The sequence below is a fragment of the Poromitra crassiceps genome (assembly GCF_964638095.1).
Source record: "Poromitra crassiceps genome assembly, chromosome: 30".
Taxonomy (NCBI): domain Eukaryota; kingdom Metazoa; phylum Chordata; class Actinopteri; order Beryciformes; family Melamphaidae; genus Poromitra; species Poromitra crassiceps.
The window spans coordinates 1,210,253-1,223,840 of record NC_139652.1 but is presented as its reverse complement, the minus strand read 5'-3'; the positions used below and the strand labels follow the sequence as shown (position 1 = coordinate 1,223,840).

At 45.1% G+C, this 13,588-nt stretch overlaps 1 protein-coding gene across 1 annotated transcript; it reads right to left on the bottom strand.

The window, feature by feature from the left end:
- Window positions 1-2,228: 2,228 nt before the first annotated feature.
- Window positions 2,229-10,924, bottom strand: snx20 (sorting nexin 20; the record flags this gene model as incomplete). The annotated part of the gene is made up of 4 exons (XM_083663268.1): window positions 2,229-3,209; window positions 5,998-6,128; window positions 8,787-8,830; window positions 10,908-10,924. The coding sequence occupies 4 exons, from the start codon at window positions 10,922-10,924 to the stop codon at window positions 2,538-2,540; spliced, it is 864 nt and encodes a 287-aa protein (XP_083519394.1). The 3' UTR covers window positions 2,229-2,537.
- Between the last annotated feature and the right edge of the window lie 2,664 nt (window positions 10,925-13,588).

Below are 13,588 nucleotides of genomic sequence, written 5' to 3'. Positions count from 1 at the left end.
TCCAGTAGGAGGTGCTCTTCCCCTCTGGTCCGAATGGTCTGATGAATCATCTGATTTGATTAATAATCTCCCCAATGCCCCAGGGCAGAGACAGGGACTCTGTCCTGTGAGTGAGCACTGCCCTTCGGATGAGACGTTAAACCGAGGTTTTGATGCTCTGTGGTCATTAAAGATCCCATCTGTACTCTTCACAGGGTGTAACCCTGGTGCCCTGGCTAAATTCCCAAAACAGGCCTTTCTTCAATCATGGCCACCTAATCATCCCTCATTAGAAAGGCACATTTTAAATGTCTTTAAATACCATTTTGCAAATCATCAGTATTCTTTGATCAGTCTTTAATTTGTCCATTTAATGATCCGTTTTTATTAAATGCCTCATATCCATTTGATTATTATAGGTTTATAAATAGGTTTATCAAATGTCTAATTTAAAAGCATTTTTTCTGCAACCAGAATTCTGGAAGGTGGAAGGCGAATACGAGGGATAAACCGAGCAGCATTTTGGTAAACAAACCGCGTCACTGGGTGGAAACGGCAATGGAACCCTATGGAGCCATGAGCTTTGGGAGGCTTGAGTGTCTGACTCTGACCCTGTTTACATTTTAACAAGGCTAGGTCGAAACCTAGCATAGGGCCAGCACAGAAAAGCGTTGACGAGCCTGTTCGCTGTAGCTGTTAGTGGCAAAAGTATGAAGGATAGGCTACTTGTCAAACATATTTCATTGCAGGATGATGTTGTGTGTTGGTGTAGGCTACACCTTCAAATCAAATAGCCTACGTGTTTAATTTTAAGATATTTTTTACCCCAAAAATAAATAGGTTATTCACCCTCCCCCCACCTCAGACTCCTGACTGCTCGCCTTTCTTCGGTGGTGCAAGGCACTTTGGGTATTAGTGTTTTGGCCATTTTGGCCTGAAAAACAGTCCGTCCGAGGAGTTTGGCGCCGCAGGTCTCCATAACTGGGATAAACCCTCCCCTGCTCTACTCTGCTCTCCCATTTGAGCGACTGTTTTGGTGGCAGCCGGATGTCCGCTCCCGGCTTATTACAAACTCTGTCATTGGCTCCGACCATGTCAATCAGAGCGGCTTCTGCTCCCTCCTCCATGTGTGTCGCTGTAAAATTTACACTATTATTAGTGTAGTGTATTATTAGTATTTACAGTGTAAATAGTGCCCTGCCGCCTCATTGAAAACAACAACGCTAACTAGCTAGCAAGCTAACGGCAGAAACCTACACGCTAGCTCATTGCTACATGCTGAAAACGGCAAGTTGGATTGTTTGAAACTATTTTCCAAGGGCACTGCCGCTAAGCGCCGCCCATCGCAATCCCACTATGGAGACCTGCGGCGCCAGACTCCTCTGACGGAAGGAGAGGAGAGGAGGCTGGCCAGCGAGACTACCACTCGCCTAGTCTGTCAGTTCTTTGCAAGTTCTTCGGCAACAGCTGAGGAGGCACGTTGCACTGGATGTGAGGCGGTGTTGGATCAAACGTTACGTGCCTGGATTATTTTGGACGAGAAAACCAAAGACCAGAGAGACGAGCTCACGAGCCTCAACTCCTCCTCACGGCTTTTTTTTTCTTTCACTGCTGCTCGGCAGCAAGGTGCAATGACTGATGGGAAATCAGCGACACGTGTCAACTTCCGCCCAAGTGAAGTAGCATTGTTTCTTCTTCCCTACACCGTGCACAGTTCCCTTTGAACCGAACATTATGGCTCCCTGCCTTTTGGAATCTTGGTTGACATGGCCGAATACCCTGTGCAGTCCACTTTGTTGGGAACTACCTGCTGAACGGAATGCAGCCCAGTGACTTGCTTGTAGCCTACATACATACAGTGCAGGCCCTGATTGGTCCTACATACATACAGTGCAGGCCCTGATTGGTCCTACATACATACAGTGCAGGCCCTGATTGGTCCTACATACATACAGTGCAGGCCCTGATTGCTCCTACATACATACAGTGCAGGCCCTGATTGGTCCGTGCACTTTGTCATTTCTGGAAATGACTGTGGGCGAGCTGGAGGCCAGACTGATCCGCAGAACGAAACAGAACGAGTTCACGTGATCAGTCTGGTTTTAATGAAACAGAACGTTTGTTCACATCAGTCTGGTTTTAACGAAACAGAACGTTTGTTCACGTGATCAGTCTGGTTTTAGCAGGCTAGTGATTACATGTGACAAATGCAGATTGATTGATTGTGCTGCTCAGCAGCTGGTGGTTGGTGCATCATGAAGAAAGTGGTCAGTATGATCAATTCACACATGCATGAAGTAGACTGATCATTACCTACTGATTCACTCATATCGGATCTCCCAGTCTGTTCTCTAGTAACTCATATAGGCTACTATATAAGTAGTCCTCCATTAGGGAAGTAGCCATACTTGCTATGGATTAATAGGTCATTCCTCAGATTCCCTGCACTTCCTGGTTCCTATGTGTAAAAGTCAATGCATTTTTTTTTATATGGGAATGTATTCATCCCACAGAATAACAGCACAGTTCACTGCAGGTGTTTCCGCACTGTCGTGTCCTCAGATGAACTTCTGCACCACCAGCTCCTTCAGAGAGCGGAAAGACACCAGTCCTCTCTCAGCATCCCTCACCAGAGTCAGCTCCTCCTGGAGCTGAGCCACGGGACGTCCCAGCTGGTACCCCAGATCCACCAGCAGCTCCAGCAGGGGCGCTCTGTAGTTCTTGAGGCCGTAGCGCCTCACTACGGGCACGGCCTTATGTGCGGCAGCGAACGCCTGCTCCGCTTGGTCCAGGTCGCGGTGGCAGACGGCCAGGGCGCACAGCGTGGGCACAGGCAGCATGGGGCTCTGCCACGGGGCTAGCTTCTCCTGGATCTCCAGGACAGTCTGGAGGAGCTCCAGGGCTGGCATGAACTGTCCTGCTCGCAGCAAGCCGTGCGCCCGCCTCTGCTCCTGCTCGGTGAAGAATTCCGGGAAGTGGTGCGAATATCGGACACAGCGGATGGCGTACAGTTTAGCCAGGTAGTCCTGTAGCGCCAAGCGACGCTCCGAGATGCATTCCGGGCGGAAGTTTCCCATCAGGAGTTTACAGGGGAGCATCACCTCCTCTAGCTCCTCGCTGAATTCCTCCAGCAGCTGATGGTGGAAGTGGGAGAAGTCGCTGTAGCGGCGCTCCACAGACACGCGCCTGGATTCGAAGCTGCCGGAGCGGATCACCCCAACCTGGTACACCTGGGAAACACATGGAAGAATACGCAGAGTTAGCCGAGTAGGCTACACTGAATATTAAGCAGCATGGACCAACAGTCTATTTATCTTAAAGGGACAGTTCCCCAAAAATACATATTTTCCGTCTTACCTGTAGTGCTATTTATCAATCTAGCTCATTTTGGTATGAATTGCAGAATTTTGGCTGTAGAGATGTCTGAACTACTGTATACTGTATACACGCTAGCTGCTAGCAGGAACTATTTTCTTTTGACTGAACTACAACCTCTAGCTGCTAGAACTATGCTTGCTACAGTAGCTTCTAGCTGCCAGCTAGCAGCTAGCTATCAGTTGTAGCATTTGGGTCAAAGGAAAATAGTTCCTACATGAAACTGTTGAGTCTGTGGATTATCTTGAGTAGGCTAACCGGATCATGATATTGCTGTTGAGTTTTTCAAATGTTTTTTTTTTTTTACACTTTGAGTACCACAAGCCGAGTGCCATCCAGTTCCAAAACTCTGCAACTCACACCAAAATGATGTAATTGGATACAGCACTGCAGGTAAGAGGAAGAATATGTATTTTTAGTTTTTGGGGTGAACTGTCCCTTTAAGGGCCAGGGTTTGGGAGTCTACACATAGTGAAACTGTATTAACTCATTCACCGCCAATGACGTCTTTGACGTGTTATCAGCAATGGCCTTCCCCGCCAAGGACGTGTTTGACGTGTTTTTGTTTTTATTGGTGCAGCGCCTGCAGCAAACACTTGCCCAGCCTGTCACACAGACACAGGTCCCTGCCTTCAAAGGGTAGCCGACAGCACGCGATCAAACACATACCGCAGCTGTTGTTTTATAAATTGAGCAAGAGGAATAGCAGAGAGCGGGTAACGCTTCCTTGTGCAGACAGGAGAAACGCCATTGTAACGCCGAGCTGGAGTCGCCTTCCTCTGTGCCAGCCAGGAGAAAACGGGAGAAAGTAATCAAGAGATGTGTTTGATCATCGGAGGAATGAGGAAATGATCGATCAGTTTGCGAGGGCGGTGAGGACGTGTTGAATAGCCGAGGGGTAAACGGGAACGATCATAGATATGACAGGGAGACATGGACGAGGACGGTGTACCAGAACAAATCAAAATAAACACAGGAACAGCTAGGCAGCAGCGGGCAGAAGGCACTCACAGCAGCCCGCTGTCCTTCTCAAGAGCTCTACAGTTGGTTCATGAAATCGCTGGGCTGCTCGCCCTCCAGTGTTGCTCCTGGCCAATCCCAGCGCCACAGGGCGTGGTTATTGCTTATCCTATGTTGGGTTAGAAATCTAAAAGGGGGATCGTGTGTGTGTGTGTGTGTGTGTGTGTGTGTGTGTGTGTGTGTGTGTGTGTGTGTGTGTGTGTCTGTCTGTCTGTCTGTCTGTCTGTCTGTCTGTCTGTCTGTCTGTCTGTCGGTGTGTCTGTCTGTCTGTCTGTCTGTCTGTCTGTCTGCACACTCACACCGAGTAAACTTGTTGAATGTAAAAAAAAAGCACTTCATGTGTGTATATATATATATATATATATATATTTTTTTTTGTCATTTGTGTCCTAACGAATAATATTTACATGTCTGATGTCAATACAGTTCAAAATCAAAGAATTGAGAGTGAGTTATGCCTGAGATTGTGCCCTTTTACAAAAATGCTTTTTTCTCCCTTTTCTCTTCCCAGACAGGCTTTTTTGGTGAACATGGGGTGTATAAAAAGGGTTATAAGTAGAGTACAGAACATGCTAAAAGCTAACTTTCTTTTTGGGGGTGAAAGTAGAGACTTAGATCTTCATTTCGAGGTATTGGACATCACTGTAGTCCTAGTACAGAATTTACTGTGGGTCTTGAAAGATGACCAAACATTATGGAAATACTTGGCCTGTGCCAAAAATGCCAGTCAGATATTGGCAGTGAATGAGTTAAGTGGGTAAAAGCCTCCACCAGAGTTCCTATGTCTTGTTACAGGATGACATGTTGTTATGTCACCAGAGTTCCTATGTCTTGTTACAGGATGACATGTTGTTATGTCACTAGAGTTCCTATGTCTTGTTACAGGATGACATGTTGTTATGTCACCAGAGTTCCTATGTGTTGTTACAGGATGACATGTTGTTATGTCACCAGAGTTCCTATGTGTTGTTACAGGATGACATGTTGTTATGTCACCAGAGTTCCTATGTCTTGTTACAGGATGACATGTTGTTATGTCACCAGAGTTCCTATGTCTTGTTACAGGATGACATGTTGTTATGTCACCAGAGTTCCTATGTCTTGTTACAGGATGACATGTTGTTATGTCACCAGAGTTCCTATGTCTTGTTACAGGATGACATGTTGTTATGTCACCAGAGTTCCTATGTCTTGTTACAGGATGACATGTTGTTATGTCACCAGAGTTCCTATGTCTTGTTACAGGATGACATGTTGTTATGTCACCAGAGTTCCTATGTCTTGTTACAGGATGACATGTTGTTATGTCACCAGAGTTCCTATGTCTTGTTACAGGATGACATGTTGTTATGTCACCAGAGTTCCTATGTCTTGTTACAGGATGACATGTTGTTATGTCACCAGAGTTCCTATGTCTTGTTACAGGATGACATGTTGTTATCTCACCAGAGTTCCTATGTCTTGTTACAGGATGACATGTTGTTATGTCACCAGAGTTCCTATGTCTTGTTACAGGATGACATGTTGTTATGTCACCAGAGTTCCTATGTCTTGTTACAGGATGACATGTTGTTATGTCACCAGAGTTCCTATGTCTTGTTACAGGATGACATGTTATCTCACCACATATTTAGACAGGCTTTCCTCAATGATCCGTGCTGATGGGATCTCAAACAGCAGCCTGATCGGCCGCGATCCCTGCTTCCCCGCCCGCAGGTTCTGCTGAAGCTCCTTCGTGGTCAAACAGGAAGCACCTTCTCTCACACACACACACACACACACACACACACACACACACACACACACACACACACACACACACACACACACTTTTCAGGGTCCCCCTCTTCAGTTCCATTTAGCCTACACATCATTTTTAATTGTGTGACCCCATTTCACTGCTGTAGGCTACATGTTACATCTCATGTTTCATTTATTATGTCCATAAATAAATAAATAAATAAATAAAAGTTCACACATCTGTTCTCCATTAGCGGCACACTAACAACGTTCGGTGGAAATACCTCTGAACTGAACACTGATTAAATGCAGAAATACCCCCAAGCATGTGTGTGTACATGTGTGTGTGTGTGTGTGTGTGTGTGTGTGTGTGTGTGTGTGTGAGAGAGAGAGAGAGAGAGAGAGAGAGAAGAGAAGAGAAGGGAGAGAGACTGCTTTTCTCTTATTTGGGAGAGAGGCAGAGGGCTACAGTACATTCCATGAGTCATAGTTTCCATGATTCAGAGAAGCTGAAACTATCGGATCAGCGTGGCTTTGGTGTGGCATCAGCGTGGCGTGGCATCAGCGTGGCGTGGCATCAGCGTGGCGTGGCATCAGCGTGGCGTGGCATCAGCGTGGCGTGGCATCAGCGTGGCGTGGCATCAGCGTGGCGTGGCATCAGCGTGGCGTGGCATCAGCGTGGCGTGGCATCAGCGTGGCGTGGCATCAGCGTGGCGTGGCATCAGCGTGGCGTGGCATCAGCGTGGCGTGGCATCAGCGTGGCGTGGCATCAGCGTGGCGTGGCATCAGCGTGGCGTGCGGCTGGTGTGAACGAACTCGCCTGTTAACAAGGATGCTGAAATGAAACTGCGTGGCTTTGGCGTGGGATTGGCGTATGCATGGTGTGAACGTGCACTTACGTCACAGGCCACGTTGAAGGCTGGGTTCACCCAGGCTAGGGCAGGCCAGGGGCAGAGCAGCCTGCAGTGAAGCGCCCGAGGATCAACTTCTTTTATGAACGGTGTCCACCCGCTATGCCGACCACTCGCAATGCCGACCTTAGGTTTAGGCGTGGGGGGTGGGAGAGGTTAGGTTTTGGGTTAGGGTCTGGGGGAGGTTAGGTTTAGGCGTGGGGGTGGGAGAGGTTAGGTTTTGGGTTAGGGTCTGGGGGAGGTTAGGTTTAGGCGTGGGGGTGGGAGAGGTTAGGTTTTGGGTTAGGGTCTGGGGGAGGTTAGGTTTAGGCATGGGGGCTGCCGGGCTGGGAGAGGGGAGGTCGGAACAGCGAGAGGTCGGAACAGCGACATGGAACCTTATGAACGTCTTGCATGTTTTGGGGGTTCGTATTGGTGTTACATGGAGGGAACCCCAGGGGGACAACATGCAAACTCCACACAGAAAGGCCCTTTTCACCAGATAGCCCACCTGGGCACCAGGGAGAGACATACCGCCAGGCCCTACAGCAACCCAGGCGGGATTCAAAATGTCTCCTCTTTTCACCTCCTCTCCTGTGTCCCATCACCCACGCCTGAACCCTAATCTCACTGAGAACATGTGGAGCATTTTCTTCCCCTGAGCTCCAGTCAAACTCCTGGCAGTTCAAAACTTTTTCTTTCATTTTCTGACTGCGGCTTTTATTTATTTAACCTTTATTTAAACAGGTAAAAACACGTTGAGACTGAGGTCTCATTTTCAAGTGTGACCTGTTCAGACAAGTACGGCTTGCTGTCTATCCCCCCACACCACCATCTCTTCGCTCACCACTCTCTTGTTTTTGGAGAGAGCGAAGGGAAACGGGAGGAGGAGCAAAAGAGACGAGTTTCGAGAAATAGCGTCACTCACGAGGACTCGTTCGAGCAGGAAAAGAAAACGGCCATTGCAGACTTTCCGCATTTACCACCTCGACACGTAGTAAAAACTAACGGGCTCCACGCAGGACTGAAAGCCACAGCTGCTTACACACTCTTTCATTAAAAAGAGCCCAGACTTCGATCCCATTCTTGCAATGGCAGCAGGTAAATTCTGTCAAAATAATTTGATTTGATTAATTGATTTACAGTCTCTAGGCTATGCGCAGGCTATCTGTAGCCTATAGGCCCAGCAGCCATGCTAGGTCTACTGTATGTGCGCAGTTTTGATGTTGTTATAGTTCCTACTTTAAGCTTGTTACACTTAGCTTACACTAAGCTTGTTTAAGCTTGTTATACTTAACTTGCAATGACAACATTTCAACATTAGTTTTAGATTGGGTATTCACTCTGGAGGATCCAACCCCCCAGGAATACTTGTTATCTTAACCACAGGGGTTTCACTTGGGGACCGTCAACGCTATTAGGGGTTCAAGCCCCGAAGGGGCTGAAATATTTTCAATAGCCTACTTTTGTGCTGACTTGCGCTGCTGGGTACCGTTCACATTTGAACCGATACCGGTACAATACCGGTACCTGGAATTCGGTACGGTACCCAAAACGGTACCATTTTCGGTACTTTACACACTCTAATAACAAAAAAAATTACTGTTGTAAAAAAAAAAAGTCCAAACTTCTCAATTTCAACATTGTTCTTTACATTATTTATTTAGCACCAGACAAAATAAAACTCCTCCCTACAGTACCTCCCTACCTCTCCCCTCCCAAACCAAGAGTTGTAGCAGCAAGGTTAGTTTAGTGGGGTTGGGGAAATGGGGGGAATAGTACTTAGGGACAACTGATGTCCAGCACAGCTTCCAGCAGGGCCTGGTCTTCATCTTCAAAGAGCTCCCCAAGTGCTGAAAGTTTCTTCTGCTTATTGAGTCGTATCTGAAAATAAAAAAAGGCATCGTGATTCATCAAGCATTATTTGTGTTATCACCCAGCGAGCACAAAACGTTTTTTCAACGTTGATTTTTAGTTTAAATCTGGGTGATATTGGGTTTGAACGTCTAAGACCTAATTTCACCCTTTTTTCAACCGGCTAAAATGCGGTTACAACGTCAACGTGTCAAAAAACACAATTTGGTTAATCATTTTGTTAAAACATTTGTTGTAGCTTGATATAGAGGCAATATTTATAGTGTGTGAATTGGCATTTGTCCAATTTATTGTCTAACTGAGTTTAAATCTGGTCTACACGAAAACTACATTTCAACGCATTTTATGTCACATGAAATATCATAAATATGGGACTATATAGGCTATGTGGTGCCAGCAAAAAGCTTCCAGGACACATCTATGGTTAATACTTTAGCGCAATACTATAAAATAATTAATTGAGTTCCTGCAGCAACGCGCATGCACAAGTACTTGCAGCTGTGACTGTGACTGAAGACCAAAGCGAGTCTGCAGCACCGGTCTGCACCAAGTGCAGAACGAGGTGCTCTGGGCACGCTATGTAACAGGCTACAAGGCTCTGTGTCCCCCCTGAGTTGCGGTGTTAAATTAAGTTATAACCTCTGAAGCCCTCCAGCCTACAGACTACTCGCACACACACAGTCAACAGTCAACATCATTTTAGTCTCTTACATAATATAGCCTAATATCATGATACACATGATATAAAATACACCTGTCCCATGATCGTTTAGCCTGTGGTACCATGCAACCGTACTGTGTACGAGCTAGCGATAGAGTAGGCTATATATATGCCTGGCGCCATATAACTTTTCAGCAAACGTATAGCTCAGTTGATAAGGCGTGGTGGTCCGAATGCCAGAGGTCAGTGGTTCGCCTCCCGTGTGAGGCGTAGCAGTTTTACTTTTAAGATCATGGTGAAATGTGGTTTAAATGTGAACGTTCATTCGACGTCTGCAAATAGTGGGTGAAAAAACTTTCACTTTTGAACCTTTCTTGTACGTTTTTTCAACGTTGACTCTAAACGTTTTTTAAACGTCTTTTCAACCGAAAAATGCTCGCTGGGCAATAGAAAGAAGTGTCAGTGCTATGCACATCTTAATAGAAATGACAATTTATTGTTAGTAACATAGCTTAGGCTACACTATGAATAACACACCCATTATCACTCGTCATTATGCAAAATAATAATTTACCTGGACCATATCCACCGCTGATAAGATCGTGTATCCTCCTGTGCGGCTGTCACTGGCACATGGTTACCTAGCAACGAAAGCAAGAGTGCAACGTTAAATAGTCTCACGGTCGCTGATACGAGCTGATGATAATTATTATAGAACGTTAACAACGCTAAGCTATAAAGCTAACTCAGCCAAGACAGTGAAAAGCCCAGTTATCTAACAACCACAACGGCAGTGAAACAACTTATCCAGCTAACGCTAGCTAATTAAATAACGTTACCTGATGTTGTAGAAGTCGATGCCTCTCTCAAGTTCCGTCATCATCCTGCAAGACTTCAGCTAACGTTACAGCTGAGGAGGTTAGCTGCTGTGCGCTGCCTGCTTCATTCACTCAGTGTTACGGTGAAAACACACCCCAGAGTTACAGTCTTCAGCATTTAGCTAAATACATCTTGTGTTTGACCATGCTTCCTCAAGTTTGAGATGTTTCCCTAGTCAGCTTTGCAATTCACATCACAAATGTTGCAACCAGTGTTGTTGTCTGAGTCTATCTTGGTAAAGTGTACGCGAGGTTAGGTAAAGTGTAGCCACATTTTTGGACCGCTTTCGGCTGTAGTGACGTACTGACATGCGCTCTCGCGTGTTGCCTTAAGGTTCCGTCGGAATTTCTAATTTACCCACTCTCTTTCTATTACTCAGATGCGTTCAAGTACCGAAATGAGGTACCGTTCGTTTTTATGTGAAATGGTACGGGGCAGTACCGACGTATTTCGGTCGGTGCCTGTAAAAGTACTACCGAGTTCGGTACCCATCCCTGTTGCGCATAGTAGTGAAAATTATGATTACAAAATTACACAAATATAATTTTAATAGCAATAGTGACTATAAACATATTACAAATGAGAAATTTTTAATAACAGAAGATGAAGCAAGCAGAAAAAAATCTCATGATAAATTATAAAGTGCAAAGTAAAAGCCTTTAAGTTTAAAGTGTCACATAGTGACTGGGTGGGGGGTAAGACAATGTCTGTGTGCAATAATGTCCATGTAAATGTCCATGTAGACTAAAATGTCAAGTAAAGTAATTAAATTATGTAGGCCTATAATGGGCGGGGGGGGGGGGTATAATACCATTCTTAGTGCGCATTCACACATTGAGTCAGACAATACGTTTTATCACATTTGTTCAATGCTTTATTCAGCTGTGCTGACAGGCTAGGTTTGGTCTGTTGTGCACATGATCTGGTATGATGTAATCAGAGTACGGTAATCTAATTTGTATCCCACTTCTCTTTCTCTTTCAGCTTCACAGCTTCTGAAAGCTCGCCCAGCGTTTGTGGAAAGAATATCACTGCAAAATCTCCAGCGTCTCCTCGATATGCTTTTACATGATAATATCTTGACTAATTTCGAGATAGCTGCTATAATTGAAGAAAACCCTACCAAAGCAAACAAGGCACGCCAGCTCATAGACACAGTGATCCAGAAAGGAGATAATGCCAGCTGGCACATGATCAAGCACCTGAGGGAGGTCGACCCCCTACTACACGCCGTGCTGGGTCTGGACACTCTGGACGGTCTGGCCACTCTGGACGCTGGACAGCAGACACCTGCAGCTCAGATGGAGGGAGATGGAGAGTCTCTGACAAATCTGCGTTAGTGACACAAGGCCAGAGATTCCTGTGCTCCTCATTCAGTGTCCCCCCCCCCTACCCCATTCCCCTCTCCCCTCTCTCCCTATTCTCATCCCCTTTTGGTAATCTGTTTTTTTACTCTCTAAAAGTAACCAGGGAGGGAGTGGCCGTGCTGCATATGCAGAGAGAAGCAGTGAAAATAAATGTCTGTAAAGAACGCAGCTGACCTGAGAAATAAATGTGCAAACTATCCACGCCTGGACATCACTTTATCCAATTGTGTTACATGCCACAGTATTTTTGTGAATGAGATTCACTTTGTCCTTGATGAAGACTATGTGTCGAAACGCGTAGGCGTGAAGCCATTTAATTAAAGGCTTTTTAAAAATTCTGCAGTGTGCCTTGGTAGTTTTTTGGTTCCGACTCTTCACCAAGTTGAATTTACTATTAAGTCAACCATCTTTGTTTCTACTTATTTCCCTTGGATCCAATGAGCACCTGTTTTTAACACCTGCAGTCGTGAAGCAGCACTCCTTAGCCAATTTATTGGCATTTCTCCTCTCTAACACAATATCCAGTGTATTGGAGGTGCCTGTATAATGAAAACAATAAATAACAAAAGTTAGAAATCCAGGCTCTTCACTTCAATTCAGTTCAGTTCTCAAATTATGTTCAGAGTAAAGCCTCTTCCCAAACAAATCAATAAAATATCTCTCTCAAAAAGAAAATTAACCAAACAGGTCAACTTTGTGCACACAGGATACTTGGGATACATTCGTTGGGTTAAGTTAGTTAAGTACAACATATAAGTGCATGGGAAGTTGAGCATCACTGCTGTATAGTGTGTAAAGTCCGCTATTGTTCTCAGTTGCATCAGCTGAATAGTGTGTCATAGCCTACTGTACTGAGACTGTGTGGTTAGGTTACGCAACAGAGCGGAAGAGGACAGCAGCAGTCTGCCTAAATCTACGTACACCGGTACCCTGGAGCTGGGAGCTGTAATGTGATTTTTTTCTCTCCCTGTCAGGAGCATTTTACACTGTAATATGTCTTTTTACTTTGTATGGCCTGTAGCACTCTATGCCTAGCATTGAGTGACGATTTCTCTTCACACTTTAGAATACAGCCCGCAAATAAGCATGTAGTTATAGTATAACTACGGGGTACAAGGAGTGCAGTTATACTAACTACACTCCTTGTACACCGTAGTTATACTATAACTACACTCCTTGTACCCCGTTATACTAACTACACTCCTTGTAGCCCATAGTTATACTATAACTACAGTCCTTGTACCCCGTATAGGCTACCAACGTATTTCGGTCGGTGCCTGTAAAAGTACCGAGTTCGGTACCCATCCCTGTTGCGCATAGTAGTGAAAATTATGATTACAAAGTTACACAAATATAATTTTAATAGCAATAGTGACTATAAACATATTACAAATGAGAAATTTGTAATAACAGAAGATGAAGCAAGCAGAAAAAAATATCAAATGATAAATTATAAAGTGCAAAGTAAAAGCCTTTAAGTTTAAAGTGTCACATAGTGACTGGGTGGGGGGTAAGATAATGTCTGTGTGCAATAATGTCCATGTAAATGTCCATGTAGACTAAAATGTCGAGTAAAGTAATTAAATTATGTATAATGGGCGGGGGGGGGGGGGGTGGGGTATAATACCATTCTTAGTGCGCATTCACACATTGAGTCAGACAATACGTTTTATCACATTTGTTCAATGCTTTATTCAGCTGTGCTGACAGGCTAGGTTTGGTATGTCGTGCATATGATCTGGTATGATGTAATCAGAGTAGGTAATCTAATTTGTATCCCACTTCTCTTTCTCTTTCAGCTT